Source organism: Ziziphus jujuba, chromosome 4 (assembly GCF_031755915.1).
Source record: "Ziziphus jujuba cultivar Dongzao chromosome 4, ASM3175591v1".
Lineage (NCBI taxonomy): Eukaryota > Viridiplantae > Streptophyta > Magnoliopsida > Rosales > Rhamnaceae > Ziziphus > Ziziphus jujuba.
The window spans coordinates 28,063,340-28,082,653 of NC_083382.1; the positions used below are offsets into that span (position 1 = coordinate 28,063,340).

Sequence of the window (19,314 nt, forward strand, 5' to 3'; positions counted from 1 at the left end):
ATTTTTTGAGGATTAATATGCAATTGATTATATAATGAGTGATTACATTTTATTGTCTGAAAGTCGAGTAGCTCCCTGGTCGATGACGTGGAACAATACGCTGTTTAGGCAGGCTGATATTTTTTCTTTTATGGCCTTTGTTCTCACAAAAAGACAAAAAGAAGCTTTGCAATTCCATGAATAATACGATAAAGGCAGAGATAATCTCACAAATTTATTATGTAATTTGAAATTTTTTTTACAAGCCTTTTAGTTTTCGGAAAAATGGAAAGAAAAAAAAATATATAACTCTAAAAAAAAAGAGGTTGCAATTGCATTGCATAAAACAAACATGAATATCTTTTAACAATCACCAGAATTCCAAAGGCAATGAGGTGAGATATTGTTATTGAGTTGAGTACTGTGTAATTCCATAATAATTAGATGATGATGTGTATAGATACCAAGCAATAATATCTATACCTCCTTTATAATCTGAAGAATTAAAAGTTCCATCCATCATAGTTATCTCACATTTGGGAGGTATCTGGTATGCTAGAAACTGGAGTTTAGTCATGACCAGTAAATGAGGTGTGAATCTAGCTATGGTGCCCCAAATTAAGCCTATAGTCTATTGAATAACTAAAGGGAACTGGTAAAACCAGTATCAAATTTTTTACAAACTTGACAATGTATCTTCATTTCATCATATTCGATTGATTTGGGAAAAAACAAGACCTACAGTAATCTAAATATGGCCTAAAATAAGGGCCTTCACGGTTTATTTAACTAAGATTTGAGTGATGTATATCTGTTGTATTTCTAATGCTTTCACCAATTGAATTGGTGCTACTAACTTTAACTTCGATATATATAAACTCAAATACAACCATGCTATGCTAGACCACGTCACCCCACCTAGATAAACCGCAGTTAGGAGCGAAACATAGAAAAATTAAAATAAATATGCACATATGAATTGGATATATCAGATAGTGCAATTACCAAAATGTGTATATATATTATATATATATATATATATACATGAATGTATAACAGAGAGTGCTTATTTACCCAAAAATAGATAGTGCTTATGTTTATATTGTATATGGATTTTTATGATAGTGAAACATAAAAACAAATATAACATAAGATTTTTTTTTTTTTTTTTTTTTTGGGGATCTTAGGCAAATCAAGGCGTCCCTGACAAAAGAACTTCTCGTATACTTGGATCTGCACATTTGGAGAGAGAATTCTAATAAACTTATTAAGTTGGAACGAGAACAAATCAAGATCTACATAATCTGCATGGATAAAGTTTATAAAACATTTCCTATTTTCTTTTTCTCAGTATATGAAACAGTGGCATTTCTTTCCTATCACCCCCCAGGCCAAACCCTAACCAATCAAATAAATAGAAGTAAAGAACGCAATACAAACTCCATCTATGGACCCCTCTAATTTCTTCCTCAAATAGCTGTTGCTGTTGGCTTGAAACAATCAATATTGCACAATCCAACTGATCTGACTATGCCTCCGAAGCTGCAAAACACAATCAAATTCAAGAAAGGAAAATCAAATTTGCAAACAATTATGTGCTGCATTTCTTAAGATTATATTTCTCAAAAGAAGTATCATAAATAGAAGAAAGCTATTATTCAGTCAAAGTAATGGCTAACCGATCAATGCTATTCCTTGCTTTCTCTGGCTGGTCTGTGCTGTTACCCACTCTCTCAGGCCGATCCACACTCTTTCTTGATCTCTCTCTCCTGTCAATGCTGACTCTTGACTTCTCTCTTCTATCCGTGCTTAGCCTGGGTTTTTCTCTTTGATCAATACTTGGTCTACACTTCTCTCTCTGATCTGTACTGGGCCTAGCTTTTTCTCTAGCATCTGTACTATTACGAGGGGGATTTTCTTGTTGCTCAATGATTGGCAGAGATCCATTTCTCAGATGATGAGATTTCTCAACGGCTGATATGAACTTCTTGAGATGCTTTATGTACTGTGGGTAAAGCTCCAAGTCACAATGATTCCCTCCTTTAACCCATAATGGTTCATACTTCTCCTTGCAATGCTCCCAAAGTTGCTTGCCATGGGACCAATCTACAACATCATCATTCGTTCCCTGCAGACAACAAGCAAACCCACCAACAAGCTCTGCATATGAGTACTTCTGAAACTGTTGCATATCGAATTTGAGATATTATGCTATTCTATTGAATCTAAGTTTAATTCAGAAGAAAGGCAATCAAACCATTAATATTGAGACCTCATCTTTAATAAAAGTTAAGCAGCAAAAACTTTTATATAACATTTACAATGGGGCCTCAAGATTCATGTTTAAGTTCATTCTCAACGCTAATTGTAAGTAGGGTCTGTATCCACTTAAACAGTCTAGAAACCTAGATATTTCTTGGACTCAAACCTTATACAAAACTTAAGTATTAACCATAGAATGCCTGTCTGAATATGATATAGTTGCTCACTCACCATGAGAGAAACAGCCATTCAAGATACTTAAATTCAATATCAATACGCTTGGTGATACCTTAGGTCATCCAAATAATATCCATTGAAAAAGCAACTTCAACAAGTAACATAAAAGAAGTTTCAAAACATGGATTTAGTTGACCAAATAATTAGAGTACAAGGAATTTTCAAAACGTGGCACGATTGGAACCACATCAAATCTTCTAGGCAGAAAATTATCTCTAATGTGTTGTCTTATCCCCAAGCAACTCCCTCAGTATATAAATAACAGATCACAAGTCTTAACAATATTCCAAGTTCTCAAGGAAGCATTTACACACATGCAATTGTCACATAAGCTGGACAAAATGTGATATTCATATATCAATGCCATTTAAGTAATCATAAAGTTACTAAAATCTATCCACTAACTTTCACCAAAAGTATAAAGATACAGCCATCTCGATACCCACTGTCTGTATTCAATTGAAAGATGAATTTTCAATCTTCCCTTAAATACAAACCATTTCCCCTAACAACGCTTAAAACCCAGCACAGTAGTGCTGTAACCTAGAAAATAAGAACAAACAGAATTCAGGGGCCAAAAGTGCATCGATCATGTCTTATAGATTGATAATGTAACCACCATGTCGTGTAATCAAACCATAAGAACTAATAATATTTCGGAATGAAGTATGTCACTTAAAAACTAGTATTGAGAGTACTCACATGGATCACTAGAACCGGACAATTGACGAATGGTATCTTGTCAATGTTCTGCACCATACACAACCAAAACATCATTACTGTTTTCCAAGTATTTTTGAACAAAACAGCTGAGGAAATTACAACTTAGCAATTGAAGTAGAAAACCTTGTAAATATCAAACCAGAATGTTCGCTTCACAGGGTACATGACTCGGAGTCCAGACATAATGGGACTGTGAAGAACAACAGCCCTCAATCTCGACAACCGGCTAGCCAGATCTAAAGTAGGACCACTACCAACAGATTGCCCATATAAGATAACATCCTCCTCCTTTGTGCCATACGTCTCCAAAAGACATCTGTATGCAGCTCCTATGTCTGCATAAGTGTTCTGCTCACTTGGCTGTCCAAAAGATAGAACATATGCATTTGTTTTCAATTATCTTCACTCAAATTTCTTATTTATTTAAACCGAATTATGTTCTTGCTGGACTATGCTGGGAGGATAAAAAGAAACAATAAATGTGAATTTCATCTTATAGATTTCTTTGGCTGGAAATTCATGCCTAATTCACCCTGCCAAATTTAAACACCTCAGATACCCAATAAAAAAGGCTCACTCTGATTTACCAAAGACTCTAATTGATTAAAGAAATGGTTAAATTTCCAAACTTTCCAGTAACTTCTTTTTCCCTTTCTATTACAGTTGCACTTTTTCTTAGCATCCAAACGAAAAATGAATCCAAATCCCCATACCTTCCCAGTAGACTGTCCGTACCCCGAATAATCGTAACTACAAAACAAAAAAACCAAAAAAAAAAAAAAAAAAAAAAGTAAAATTTAACGCCTTTCAGAATCTCATATTCAAGAATATATATATATATATATATATGATCTACATAAAAACTGACCCCAACAAATTGACTCGGAGTTGAAAACTGAGTTCGACGAACAACTCGTACATCTGACCCAGATCAGCAGCGTTGCCGTGCGAGTAAAGAAGCGTGAGAGAAGCAGAGGGGTGCTTAACGTAAACAGCGACGACGTTGTTCCCTCTTTTGGTGCAGAGCTTCAAAACGTCGACGTTCTCCTTCATCGTCACTCCAGTCAACCTCAGCTTGCCACTCCCTTCCTCCACCTCCAATCCATACGACGGCGGGTTTGGCGGGAAGAACGCAAACTTCGCCGCCATTGAAGACGTCACTGCCCCCATTTATCCCCCCAAAAAAACTTTATTTCACAATAATAATAATAATAATAATAAAGAGATAAATAAAAACCCCACAAACTTATTTCAAACTCAATCTCGTCGTCATAGCCAAATTTCAAAACCTATTTCAGTAATTCCCACTAGAAAATGTGTCTTAAAAAATAACTAATAATAAAAATGAAAAGGACAGACTTTAAATCCCGGTGCTATTGGAGAGGCTAGTGTTTGTCTGGCGAGAAAGTGAAAGAAAAGAGTTTCTTTTCTCTCTCTCTCTTCTAGGGTTCGGATTTTCCTGGCAAAGTTTTCATTTTGGGAACCGTGACTTCTGAACGGGGTTTCTTTGAAAACACACAGAAAACAGAGTGTGGAGGAATTTCCGGCGTGGAAAAGGAATCAGCACGTGTGAAAATAATTAAATGTGTGTGGTTTTTTTTTTTTTTTTTTTAATTATTATGAAGTGTTGGGCGGCGATTAGCTGATGGCGATGTAGACAAAGAATACAGAATACAATTACCAAAGTACACGTAATCTGCTGCACCGACACGTGTCCTCTCAGGGTAATCGTTACTGTGGGCCCCCACACCGCTCTTTTCTTTTCTCTTTTTCACAATTTCGGTCTCACTGCCAGCTTAATTTTTCGTGTCAGATCAGAACGCTAACACTTTTTTCTGTTTTATTTATTTTTTGAAATATATTTTTTTAAAAAAATTTAAGACAGCGTTTGGTTCCTTGTTTGGACGTTGTGAATGGTAAAAACAACAACAACAACAACCAAAAAAAAAAAAAAAAAAAATTGCAAAGCTGGAAACGGGTGTCTATATAATGAGGTCTCCGTCACGGACGGAAACTGTTATTTTTTTTTATTCTGTTTTTAAAAACATTTTAATATTATATAGTTCTTCAAACTTATTATAAAATTTAATTCAAATTTTTAAACGGTTCTGATTTATATATATATAATTAATTTCTGTATAGGATTTAAATTAAATAAATTTTTTTCTTTTCTTAAATGTTCTTTATAAAGGTTGATGAACTAGCGAAGTTTTAGTGTTATATTTATTACCTAACTCATATTTGCTCTTTTATTTGATCCGTACCACTATATATGTACTGTACAACATAATTATATTTGCTACTCTCAACTATTTATGGAACATTTTAATTTTTGTCCATTTTATGTCTGTCAAAAATATATATACTCCATATATATACATTTGGATTTTCAATTTGGTCTCACTGGCTCAAAGATTTATGTATATGGATTCAAAATTTATTACAATTTAAGATTTATATTCATATTATAACGATAATACTTTGATACTTTGTCGTTTATTTGAATGTTTTATATAACACCTTGACACGACTTTGCTTTAATGGTGAAAGTTTCACCTTTTCAAACATTGAAAACATGGTACTTCTAACAAACTCCAAACTCCAATTATTATGCACCTCTTTATGTTTTTTTCCCCCTTTTTCTGGTGATGAATTTCAAAGCCAATCATTTTAGGTGAAATTTTCACCCAAAAGTTAAAACATTGTTGATGAAAATTTTGAATTCTCTTCCAAATTTAGGGGTGATATATAAAAATGGGTTAGAAATTCCATCCAAAGCCAAAATTTCAAACCCAAACACATGGATCTACTCGCAAATGTCACAAAAGTGGGGATTGGGAAGTTTGGACAAATTGGAAAGAGAAAAAAAAAAAAAAAAAAAGGATTGGGGTCAGGTTGGAGGAAAGAAAAGGAACAGGGTCACACTAATTATTATAACTGGTTTGCCTCTATTATGTTCAACGTTTTGCGTGGGGTTTTAAGAATTTCTTTACAGAACAGGGTCCTCAAAACCATCAACAAGAAAATAACATGGAAATGATGGTTCTCTATCTTTTCAAGTTGTTAGCTTTCAATTTCAAGGACCATATTTTTTTATTTATGCCCAACATTCCAAATCCTTTTGATGACTTGGACCACCTCGATTCACACTTTGAACAAAGAAAAAGAAAAATGTAATTTGTTTTCACACCCTTTAATTTCTAAAACAAACTCCTTTTTTTTTTTTTTTTGGCTAAAAATTTCTAAAACAAACTTAGAAAATATCATTCTGATATGATTGAGATTTGAGAATCCAGATTAATTTGTGGTTCAACTAGACTTTAGTGGGTTTTATTTCATTTATTTATTTATTAATTATTATTATTAGTCAATTTGAAGAACCTTATTGTTTATGTGTCTTAAAGAGGCTAGCTATAAAGGATTCCTCTGTGTATCTGTGTGTTTTGTGTTAATTAGTTGATGTGTTAATTGCAAGTTTGTTGTGATACATAAGTGGAGTAACAGGGCCAACAAACCAAGTTGGTGACCAACCTAGTTTTATTATATAATGCCATTAAAGTCTAAAAACATTAAACTAGCCATCAAATTAGACTATTACCCTTCTTTTGAGAGATTATGGATAAGTGCAACTTGAAGAGCAAACATTCACTTGTGCTACAGACGAAATCATAAATGCAACAGAGATAGTAATAGCATTCTTAACAATTTCTTAACTAGTCAACTATTTGTACTGATTCACCTTGTAAAAACCCAATAATTGTTCAATTCAAATAAATGGAAGACACCCTTTTTAATTGTAAGGACTTCAAAAATTCATCAAAATAAATTGCTCTCAAAATTAATATAACAAGTAAGCAAACAATATTATAAAAGTAGAAATATTTTTTTACATGGGTGCCGGATGTAAAAAAAAAAATATATATATATATATATATATATATATATACACCAAAATGAGTAGATTGAACTATTTGTTTGCTAGTATAATCATTACAAAAGTCTAGGAACCAAAATGGAATAAAAGCAGTGAAGTTCCTTCCCAACCACTGGTATGATTGACTTGGGACAAATAAAATTTCTACACAGAAATATCTTCCCACTGGATAATAATACGTAAGATCTTCCCCCCCATGTAATATTGGAAAATTCCCAAAACATAACTTCTAAATGTTGGTGTGGTATTGGATTTGCAAAAGTGGGCTTGGGAAAAAAACAAAACGAAAGTGAATTTCTGGGCTTGCCATGCCTAAGAACCTTTCAACAGTGGATCAGCTCTCAAGGCCCAGAGAACAGCTGCCTTCACCTTTGATTGAGTACTGAGCTTTCAACTCAGTAAAAATGGTGCAATAACAAAGCTGTATAAGCCTATCACCCAAAAAAAAAAGAAAAGAAAAAAAAAGCCATATAAGGCACCTTTGCATTGTTGACATTTGACATGTACAAAGAAACGTCAAACTCGCCCAACACGATCTAACTGATTGATGGTATTTGGTTGGTGAATTTTGCAGGTGAAAATTGAAAATTCAACTCTATCTTGGTTCAAGTTGGTTATGGATGCAATATCCAGCTGCCTCAGCCTGTGAACATCCCTAACTTGTTAAGTGAAAGATTACCCTTCTACTCCATCTCCCAATTTGTGGTTGATGTAATAGATTAGCATGTGTATCGTTATATATACATCAATTCTTGTGGGATTGATAATATTATGTAATGTCTATAATAATAATTGAATTTGATGGGCTTCTTTTAGATCGATTTTGATAAGAGGCCAAGATCTTTGCTGTGCATGGCTTTTGTTTTTCTTTTTCTTAAATAAAAAATGCTTGTTGAGAAAGTTATTTTAATTTTTTTTTTATTGATTTTGGCATTTGTAAAATTAGTTTTTAAAGTTTAAAAGTTATTTTTAATTTTTCATTACTAAAATACTTTTAAACTTTAAGCATTAATCTAATTGTGTATTCTTTTTCATAAAATATAAAAGTGCTTTTGTGCCTTATAAATTCATCATTTCTGATGTTCTTTTTTATGGGATTTGTTTTCTTCAAAGGCAACAAAAGTCCTTCAAGTTCACGAGTAGTTTTGATAGCAACCACCTATTGCCATTATCAATAATATCAACTATCTTCTTGTTGCCTATGACCAGCTAGCTACTAGGCTGTAGGCTGTTTGTATAAAAGTCTTATTTTTTAACTTTTTATCTTTTTGACATATTTCTAAGAATGAGGAATGAAAGTGCAAAACTCAAAAACAACATATTTTAATATTGTTAATAAACTCATTCCACATATGAAAGAAAACCAGCTGGTCACTTAATAGGTTAACACTTATAGCACAAAACCCATAAATAAGAGGTAACCAGCTAGTATAAGATAACAGCTTAGTTCAATAGTTTTTATATGAATTACTATAGTATGAACTTGTTATTCAAAATTTAAAACTTGCTTATGGTGATTGTTAAATACATAGAAAATGTTAAATTATTAGAAGTTAATTGCATAAAATTCACGTAAAGTGCTTCTCTCAGCATAGGAAAGTATAAATGTATTACGTGTGTAAACACGTACATACATATATATATATATATATATATATTAAGAAACTCAAGGGATCAATTCAATTTAAATTGTAGGACCCATTTTCTTCAAAAAATAGAAATAAAAAAACAAAGAATTGGAGGACCCAGTAAATAAAATAAGGGGCAACCACTGCATTGTATCTGTAGATTCTCTGCACTATGGCACAGCAACCACCAAAACATTAATTGGAGCCAAGTAACAAAATACCAACAATTTCGTGGAGCCCAATTCTAACAAAAAAATGGAATAAGAAAAAAAAAAGAAAAAGAAAAAAAGAAGGAATATGTATATATATATATATATATTAGTTTTAGAAAATAAGAATAAAACTGTCTTTCAGCATACAATCCTCTTCATATTTCAAACATGGTGATTAGTCTCTTCAACTTACTTCCTAGCTAGGAAATAATAAGATTCGTACTAAACATTTATTGTCAAACAAAGAAATCATATTATCAGGTGGTAAGATGGGAAAAATCAACCATTGACTTGACAAGTTTCATTTCTGACGTGGATGTCTGTTAGTGGCCTGCACCAACCTCATCCAACAGACTCTGTAGCAGATCACAGCTATAAGTACTTTACTGATTTTTCTATTGTCTATATTAATATAATACTGTCAAATAGTGACAAAATAAATCAAACACAAAAAATTATTAAACAATGTTAGGAGAGAGAGAATCTTGAAGCTAGGTTTTTCCCTCATTTCTATGTCAGAAATTTTCACTTCTCCAAAGCTCTCTCGCAAGCTTCCCTTTATGTTCAGAGGTTTCTTGATTCATGAGGTAAACATCTCCGTCCACAAAGCTCTAGCTTTCTGATCTTTAACCTCATTCTTATAAAAAAAAAAAAAAGTTTAGATTTTTCTCTGAAGCATCTGAGTAATATTACATGATTATCAAACTTGGATCTGAGTTAGGAATTGGTTTTTTTTTTTTTTTTTTGGATATGAACTGTAATGCCGCTTCTGTTCAATGGGTTTTGTTGGGAGCTCCTATTTGTATATATGGGTTTACTGGAAATCAGTATCCGGACTAAAAATATTTGATTTTTTTTTTTTTTTTTTCCTTTTTTGGGTATTTGGGGGTGAGAGACATGAATTTGAGCTAGCAAATTGATGAGTGGCAAAAATTTTGCTATTGGGTTAATTAGGGTTTTAGAAATTTGACCATCATGGATGATATTGGGGAATCTTCTAAATCTGGGTCTGGAATATCTAGTCCAAAATCAGGGAAAACCGAGTGTTCTCGTGAAGAAGATAGAAATGTGAAGCAAGTGTCGCCTCTTAGAGGTGGAGGTTCGAGAAATACGAGTCCTTTAGGTCGTGTTGGATCTAGGAACACTAGCCCTTCAAGGCAGAAAGTGGTAAAGACAAAACCACGGGGACTAGATGAGGAAACGGTTGCCACATTTGGGAAAGCTGTACACCCTGATGTTCAAATGGAAGATAACATCTGGGCAATGTTGCCCGAGGACTTGTTGAATGAGATCTTAGCCAGAGTTCCACCCTTTATGATATTTCGGCTGCGTTGCGTTTGCAAACGTTGGAATTCAATTCTTCAAGATGGTAGTTTTCTTAAATTCCATTCACAGGTGCCTTCTCATGGGCCTTGTCTTCTCACATTTTGGAAGAACTCACAGACTCCACAATGCTCAGTCTTCAGCTTGCCATTAAAGACATGGTATAGGATTCCATTCACATTTTTGCCACCATGGGCGTTCTGGTTGGTTGGTTCTTCAGGTGGGCTAGTTTGCTTTTCTGGGCTTGATGGACTAACTTTCAAAACCTTAATTTGTAATCCCCTCACTCAAACTTGGAGGACATTACCAAATATGCATTATAATCAGCAAAGGCAGCTGATCATGGTCGTTGATAGGAAGGATCGCTCGTTTAAAGTTATAGCCACTAGTGATATCTATGGGGACAAGTCATTGCCAACTGAAGTATATGATTCGAAGCTGAATAGTTGGTCAATTCACCAGATAATGCCTGCAGTTAATCTATGCTCCTCAAAGATGGCATACTGTGACTCCAAGTTGTATCTGGAAACCCTGTCACCACTTGGCATGATGATGTATCGGCTGGATACTGGGTACTGGGAGCACATTCCTGCTAAGTTCCCACGGTCTTTATTGGATGGATATTTGGTTGCTGGAACACAGAAGCGTCTTTTTCTTGTTGGAAGAATTGGTCTTTACAGTACCCTTCAAAGTATGAGAATTTGGGAGTTGGATCATGCAAAAATTATGTGGGTGGAGATTAGTAGAATGCCACCAAAGTATTTTCGAGCATTGTTAAGATTATCAGCAGAAAGATTTGAGTGCTTTGGACAGGATAATTTAATCTGCTTTACATCATGGAACCAAGGAAAGGGCCTGCTTTTTGATGTGGATAAAAAGGCATGGTCTTGGATTGGTGGATGTGCTCTCCAGTCATACAACAGCCAGGTCTGTTTTTATGAGCCAAGATTCGATGCGTCCATCTACTAAGCTGGAAATTTTGCTTTGCCATGACAATTTTTATTTATTAATGACTGAATTACGAGGGAATGTAGGCATCTTCTTTTTCTTCATCCGTCCTTCCCCACTTCTACATATTGACATGTGAGGTTTCCTCTTACTGATTTGTTGATCAATAATTTTAAGTTCCTTGTCATTGTGGATATGCAATATGGGGCATACCAGTTAACCAGTTTTGTCAGCCGGAATTTATACCTTGCAGTTAGCCTTAGGGTGTCACCTTGTGTCAGGGTTTTGTGATGCAAAAGATAGAGCAAGGTTGTAGTTTGATGAGGGGTGGGTTTGTATAAGAATGTAAATTGGCTGGGGAAGAATTGTTAGAAGGCATTCTTCTTTCTTGCGACTCCTGTACACTATTTGATACTATTATAAAAGTGTATATTTTAGAAGTTTTTCTATTACTGTGATTTTTCAAAAATGTTTGCATGATCATGATCCTAGTCTAGATGTTGGCACATTGAAGTTAGATTACCAAGTTGTATTATATTATTGCTCTAACTATTTTTGTTACTACTGCATGAGTTGAAATAATGTATGTCAGCAAACAAATGGTGGGTTTTTCTCTTTTTGCTGCAATGGCTGTGAAATTGCTGTGATGTGCGAAGCAATTTTCCACCCCCCATCCTCCTGCAGGGCAGCGACACTTGTTCTTTGCTTTTGATATAACTGGGATTTGGTTCAAAAAATAGAGTTTCGTTTATTTATATATATAAATCTGCTTTGTAATCTGTTATGAACTGTATTAGATGGAAAAGTATCCAAAAAACATTCCAATTCAAGGTTTTCAGGATTACATTTTAAGGGTTTGTGTTAGGTGCCCCAGACATCTGGAAATCAAAATAGTCATCACGAACGTGATCTGACTATAATGAGGATTATTTGGAGGGTCATCGTTTTTAATAGCTGTTTCTAGATGGATGGCCAAGAATGTTAGAAAGAAATGCACTTGGAAAGGCTAGCCCTGAGAGTGCTAATAAGCTCCAAAACCTTAAAACATCATTATTAGGCAAATTAACATGTGAGCAGTGCCTAAGGAAGATCAACCATTTGACTAGCCGATTGCATTCCATTCGAGTAGCAACTTTGCTGCTAAGGAGGATTCACCATTTGAATAAAATGAACAAGGAAGGTTATTTTGTAACCACAACCGCAACAATGGCTGTCAGAGAATAAACACATCACAGAGACCGAAAGAAAAAGGAGAGAAAATATGTGAATGAAAGTTGTTTGCTAGGTCCCTGAGGTGGTTCAGGATCGAATAACCCCTGATGATATCATAAAACAAAAAATGAGGAGAAAGTTGCTTGCCAACTCGTCAAGTTGACCTTCTTGTTTGTTGTGTGATCATAATGGACGGTAGCATAACTCAAGCTTGATCAGGCCTGCATTGTGCTCAAAAAGAGCCACTTCCCAACCTCGAGAGGAAGAACCAACGCTGGGTCAGGCCTAGTCTTTTCAACCTGATCAAAGCTGGCCCTATTTCTGGATACGTTAAAATGACTGTATACACCCAAAAACAAAGAATGAAACAATGAAATACAAAAAGTATGTGAATATAATATTTTCTTTTTTTTTTTCTGTGATATACTTCAATAATTCCAGCCGAATCCTTACATCCAATAATACATACATACATACATACATACATACATGCATACATACATACGTATTTAATTTCTATTATCAATGCACAGATTATGGTAAGTGTTTGAATGAAGCTAGACTCCCATTATAATATTATATATATATGTATATATATGCATAATTTTGTTGTAGTAGATTTGTATTATAGTTATAAGATATGTGTTACCCATTCAAGTGTTAAAATCACCATAATGGTGTACAAAACCATTTTTTCATATTTTTTTTAATAATAAATAATAATAAAAAGAGGTTGAAGGAGTAGGCGGACTTTTAACTATGTCCTTCCAATCTCAAGTAGTGGATCTATCCATGACGATCAGATAATCTATAAATATTTATGTTTATAGTTCCACAGATATGACTTGAGTCTATGATCAAGATAATCGTAAAACTATATATATATATATATATATATACGTACATGGTATTATTATTTCGCCCACCACTTATAACGTTACATATATAAAAATATAAAAATATAAGTGGCACAATTATCATAAAGTTCAAACAAAAAATGACAGGCATTTAATGATTTTGCCAAGGACATATTTCTTCTACAAGGGTAACTTTTTCCATGAAAGAAAAATATTCATTCGTGTAAAAAACAAACCCAAAGAACAAAAAAAAAAAGAAAAAAAAAAAAAAAAGAAGAAGAAGAAAGGAAGGCCATGTAATGTAAAGGGGAATCTTTTTTTTTTCTTGGGTTCTCAAATAGATCTCTTGGAAAAATCATATATTCTGAAATAAGCATGCTTCTAATCACATTATAATGACAATGTATCAAGTTGGTGGCATACAAAAGCATGTGACTGTGTCCTTAAAAGCCAAACAGATTTTCATTTCTTTGAAAACTGAACTATTAAAGTCCCGCTACACAACACAACAGCCAGCCAACCCCTCCCAGAGGTAACAAAATTAAAATAAAAGTGCCATTTATTTACGCAATGTTCTCAAAACATCGAAAGCCTCTCCATTTGCCGTACATGTGTGTGTGAATTGTAGGACCATATTTTCATGATGATCATGAGGACGTTTATCGCTAATCCCACTTTTTTCTTGTTTTTTTTTTTTTAATGGATTAATGTGTTTAATCAACTAAACTCTCCCTTATTATACTTTAAGGTTCTGATTAGTGCTGATAGCTAGATTAATTAGTGTGCTGTTTGGATAACCATCATTAATCAATGTGATCACAAGGCATTGATAATAGGAGCTGACGGTCACCGCATGCCCACTTTTCAATTTCTCTATGGCGGTGCTCTTCGATTTGCTAATTGTTATCTTTCCTAGCATGGTATACTAGAAAATCTAATAAAAATATACTACTTTTTTCATACAATTTCACATAAAATTGGTATATTAACTTGTATAATTTCATTGTATCTAGATGAAATAAATGACTAATTTGTAGGTATTATTATAAAACGTATATAAATTCAATTAAAGCAAATCAAAACCAATAATGGGTATATCATATTATGACTCACCAAGATTTCTTGCAAACTAAGTTAGGTCGATTCTTTTCTTGAGTAAAAGTAATTCCAACAGAAATTACGTAGAAGGTGGGTTTGTGGGGCTAATTAATTTTAATTAGCCAATTAATATTTGCCGCCTTGTCTTGGCTTGTTAACCGACTTAATTGTAACCAAAAAAAAAAAAAAAAAAAACACACTGTTCTCAATGTGAAGCCACTAGCAGTGTAGCACAAAGTTGGAGGCCACGCCCTCGTGTCCTAAACTCCTAACTTAACCCTTTGTTTTTTTTATTTATTTATTTACTTTTTTACTTTTTTGGGTACCTGAAACTTTTTTTTATTTTTTTTATTTTTTCTTTTTGAGTAATTCTATGTGTGATCACTTGTCAATGTTCTGCAGGCTCTTAATTTTATGCTCTTTTAGCTCATGCTCTTCCTTTGGGAACTCTGCCTCTCTCATCTTCTAGCCAGCTATTAGGAGTATTAGCCCACCTCCACCTTAGTCCAAACCATTCACTATGACTAATATTATTTTACTTCCTCTACTTAATTATACTTGAAATTTTTGCGTTGTTAATTAAGCTCTAGATATTTGATTGAAAGGTTTACAGACTTAATCAGCATCTGATACATGTGTATGGTAAAAAACAGAAACCAGCTACTATCTATGTATCTCTGATATAGCTATATGTATATATGTATTAGAGTAGCTATATACACATATATTTTGGTAAATACAGAGCAGATATATATATCTGAATAAGGTATAGGCTATAGCTAGGTGGACGTTTCCAGGTAAAAAAATAGATTTCAGTATCTGGGAAATAAAGAAAAAAAATGATCAAAAGCCCTGACAGAGTATCCAAAGAAGGACAAATGCTAGCTTTAATAATTTTAACATATACACATTCTTGTTTACCTACCTGTAATAATATTAATTAATTGAAAGTTTTGATCATTATTCGGACCGAATCTCTGACTCAGGCCGTTTTGACCCAATTATCTAATCATTTTACAATTACCATAAGGTGTTTGAAATGGAATTGGTTTATTATATCGACGTTACCAGCTAATATCTGAATATTTAACATCTAGTAGTTAAAGTTTGATAATTTTCACGGATAAAATATATCAGAAATCGAATACTAGCATAATATGCTAAATTGGCAATATGCGCCAAACAAACTTAGTTTATTGTAATTCCAATTCCTTTTCTCTTTTGCACCACACAAGATGTTTGTATATAGTATTACTCATAGCTTCTAAGTTATGGCCAGGGACTTGAAAATACCATTAGAAATTGATAAAAGCTTCAAACAAGATTTAATTAATTACACAGTTAGCAAAGAAGGGTTTGCAATTCATTGAAATAGGAATCAACAAGGCCTAAGATATAATTAATCCTCTGCAGAAAACCCTAATTTTACTGAGTAGTGATCACTATAGCAGCATATATAATATTTGATTAGCCACCATAGTTGCATGCATAGAAGCAGACAAATGTGCAGAAACCCAAACTCTATTATTTTTCTGTCCAAATATTATACACCTGGTCTTTAAAAACTTTTCTTAAATATGTTCACTTTTTTTACTTTATATGTATGAAAAATTAACCAAAATATTCAAAAAATAAAAAAATAAATGAAGAACAACAACTGTTTTTTACCATTTGTCTTATTTTGAATAGTTTACTAATTTTAGCTCTCCAATTTTTAGTTCTCCCAAGTTCTGTCTGTACTCCGTAGAATTATTTTATGCATATAGGTGTGTCCAAGCCCTAGGTTTTGACTTAGGTTTGAACACTCTATAAAACTCCACATATTATTCTCTTCAAATCTCTCTTTTTTTTTGTTGTAGTTGAACATAAACTATAGCTAGCTAGCTATATAGCATTCACCACTTCCATCAGAATATTAAGCAGGAAACACAAAAATGTTGTGCAAAAGGTTTACAGGCACAATACTACTAGCACTTCTCTTTGCTCATCAAGGTAAAGCTATATTATTTAGTTTTCTTCTCCAACTTTATCTGATTGAAAACAGCACAAACAACAATATCACCATATATTTATGTGATTTACTTAGTATTCTTTTTTCTTGCAGTTCTTGCACTGACTAGAAAAGATGTAGCCTCTAAACAAAAGGTATAGTTTAGTTTAATTTCTGATTAATTGTTGTTTTTATAAAGTAGCTTTGAAGTATTAGACATGCCTGAAGCACGATCACTGGTGATAACTTCCAGGTCCTGGTCCGGTCATGGCTGGTGCTAAAATCCCAGCTTCCTAATTTATTAGAAAGAAAAAATTATTGTGAATTTTGATCCTGAAGCATTAATTGGTTATATACATGTATATATATAGGTACTTGTTGATGGCGCTATTACCAGTGTGAACAAAAATATAGGAGTTGGAGGAAGAAAACTAATGGGAAAGCAAGAGTCGATGAGGAAAGAGACTAGTCTGAGAGAAGGACCAATTAATGGAGGGAGTGACTACTCAGATATTTCAGGTGCAACTACAAGTTCTGATGGGAATTTTGGGTTTGAAGGAAAAGGGGATTTTAGTGTAAAACGTAAAAATATTGGTTCTGAAAAACCAGTAGTAGGTCGTTTTGTAGCTTTCAGTGCTGATTATCATGGACCTAAACACCACCCTCCTAAACATAATTGAATGAAAAAAAGGAGCTATCATTATAAGCTTTCCAAGAATATCCCATTTGTCCGCCTTTTTTCCTTAGTCTTGTAGCAGCTATATCTAGGTGAAATCATAAATGTAAAATATTATAATATATATATATATATATATATGTACTTCTATGTATTTGGAACACTTAGAAGTTTGGAAGGAATTCGATTTTTTACTTTAATTTGGTATTGCTTGAGCGTGCAATTTATCTTTTTAATGCTTGCAGTTTATAATCATGCTCTATTATATTTCAATTAACAACTTTTTACCTGAGATTAACATTGACTCAATTGTAACTTTTTGAAGCCGAATTTCTGATATTGTTTGTGTGGAAGGAAAAGTTTAAAATGGTTCATTTTTTTCAGATCTTTTTTTTTTTGCGTGTATGATTGCAGGAAAGGATAGCAAAGCTTCAGCTGATGATTCTCTCGGAAGTCCTCAAGAAAAATTGAACACAGAGGTTTCTCTCTCTCTCTCTCTCTCTCTCTCTCTCACTCACATACACACACAAAACAGACAGACAAAGTTACACAAAAAAAGTTACATGTATATATATATATATATATATGGGGCATGTGTATTGATGTATTTAGTTTAGTGGTCGCTACATTGATGCCTTAGCTGTCATAAACTTTTTAGTCGCTTTACCCAGTTTTAGCTATAATGAGCTAGCCAGTTAGGCTTCTCTCCCTTCAAACTTTCTATATATATATATATATATATATCTAGGTTATTCACGGAAAAAGCTGCAGTTTATGATCATACTCTACCATATTCTAATTTGGATTTACTTTTTTTTTTTTTTCTTTTTTTTTTTTACCGTACAGGACATTGCCACTATATTGGAGCCAATTCAAACATTGAAATCTGTGAGCTTGGGAACTCCTAGAAACACCAACATCAACACCAACCCCAATCAGTACCATTACAATCATAATGAAGATTCCAAGGAAGAGCAGCCAAGCTTGGATAATTCCTCAAGTTCTGCATCTGACATTAATGAAGAAATTATTCAGAAAGATGAAACAAGAAGTCTTCTGGAGGCAGCAAAAGAGATAGTGAATCTGATGAGCAAAGATTACAAAGGAATGGGTCGGCGCAAGCCACCTATTAACAATCAAGAACCAAAGCATTGAGAAGAACTACTTTTCGATGATGGGGTTTTGAATTAGCTAGCCTCCACAGTTTTGCCAAAACCAAGAAGCCTTTTGTAAAATGGGTTATGGTTGTTTTTGTTTTATTTTGTTAATTACTAGCACATCAACTTTAAGCATAGAAAACTAAAAAGTAACTAAGATGGTTTTGTTTTCTTCAATATCACACTTAGAAAGTAGCTAGGTAGAATTCTATAAAGTGATGTACATTAAAGTGTGCTTTGTTGTTTTAGTAATATGTCGTTTGCTTTGCCTACAGTGAAATAATATATATATAATGCAATCTCATCTTTTTTTTTTTCTCGATCTTTTTCGTTCTTTCTTATATATATATATATATATTTGTTCTTCTTAAGTACTATTAATTTCCTATTGCAATTCATCATTTGTTTGACTTCAAAATAAAACAGTACTGTAGATTTAAGCAGATATGTATACACCAAGCGGTCCTCATTTTTTTTGGGGAAAATTATATAAGTTCGTTGGTTACAATTTAACATTCAAAAAAAATAAAAATTCCGTTGGTTACAAGTGTAATGTGAATGTAAATAAAATTAGTTTCACTTTGATATCTTTTAGTTTCAAAATATTATAATTTAAGCCTTTTATTTTAAAATCCTCGATATTGAATCTTTCATTTAATTTTATTTTGGTGCACATTGATCCAATTAATACCAAATTCTTCAATATTAACCAATAAAAAATTATGTTTAGGAAGCCCTAAATATAACTTAGAAAAGTATGTAAAACATCCAATAGAACTTGCGAAAGTCACAGCTCATACTCTATAATTGTATTAGGAGCTAAAAAACATAATTATTAAATTTATTTTATAGAAGGCTCAGTATGTATCAAATCAAAAATAAAAGGCTCAATGGTTTTAAAACTGAAATCTTAAATTGCAATATTATGAAATTAAAAAAAAAATACTAAGTGCAGTTAACACTTTTAAATTTAAAAGCCTATATATAATGTACCAATTCTAACATTTGTCATATAAATACCCCTTTTATCGAAAATTTTATTTATATACATTTTATACAAATACGTAGAACGAGCTAT

At 33.1% G+C, this 19,314-nt stretch overlaps 3 protein-coding genes across 4 annotated transcripts; 2 read left to right on the forward strand and 1 right to left on the reverse strand.

Moving 5' to 3' along the window:
* Positions 1 to 1,225: 1,225 nt before the first annotated feature.
* Positions 1,226 to 4,790, reverse strand: LOC107416503 (uncharacterized). 2 transcript variants are annotated; one of them, XM_048471857.2, is made up of 7 exons: positions 4,561 to 4,790; positions 4,070 to 4,361; positions 3,915 to 3,951; positions 3,325 to 3,561; positions 3,181 to 3,228; positions 1,659 to 2,107; positions 1,226 to 1,521 (listed from the first exon to the last, which is right to left on the reverse strand). In XM_048471857.2, coding segments are annotated over exons 1-7 (1,137 nt in total). In that variant the 5' UTR covers positions 4,562 to 4,790; the 3' UTR covers positions 1,226 to 1,448. The 2 variants fall into 2 exon arrangements, with proteins under 2 accessions (XP_048327814.1, XP_048327812.1); XM_048471855.2 differs by having other exon boundaries at positions 4,070 to 4,789.
* Positions 4,791 to 9,398: 4,608 nt separating this feature from the next.
* LOC107416527 (F-box/kelch-repeat protein At5g15710) lies at positions 9,399 to 11,698 on the forward strand. The gene has a single exon (XM_016025027.4). The coding sequence runs from the start codon at positions 9,951 to 9,953 to the stop codon at positions 11,265 to 11,267; it is 1,317 nt and encodes a 438-aa protein (XP_015880513.1). The 5' UTR covers positions 9,399 to 9,950; the 3' UTR covers positions 11,268 to 11,698.
* A 4,539-nt stretch (positions 11,699 to 16,237) lies between these two features.
* Positions 16,238 to 18,556, forward strand: LOC125422187 (uncharacterized). The gene is made up of 5 exons (XM_048472750.2): positions 16,238 to 16,405; positions 16,518 to 16,558; positions 16,775 to 16,922; positions 17,494 to 17,558; positions 17,926 to 18,556. Exons 1-5 carry the CDS (start codon positions 16,348 to 16,350, stop codon positions 18,232 to 18,234), a joined length of 621 nt encoding a protein of 206 aa, XP_048328707.2. The 5' UTR covers positions 16,238 to 16,347; the 3' UTR covers positions 18,235 to 18,556.
* Positions 18,557 to 19,314: the final 758 nt, after the last annotated feature.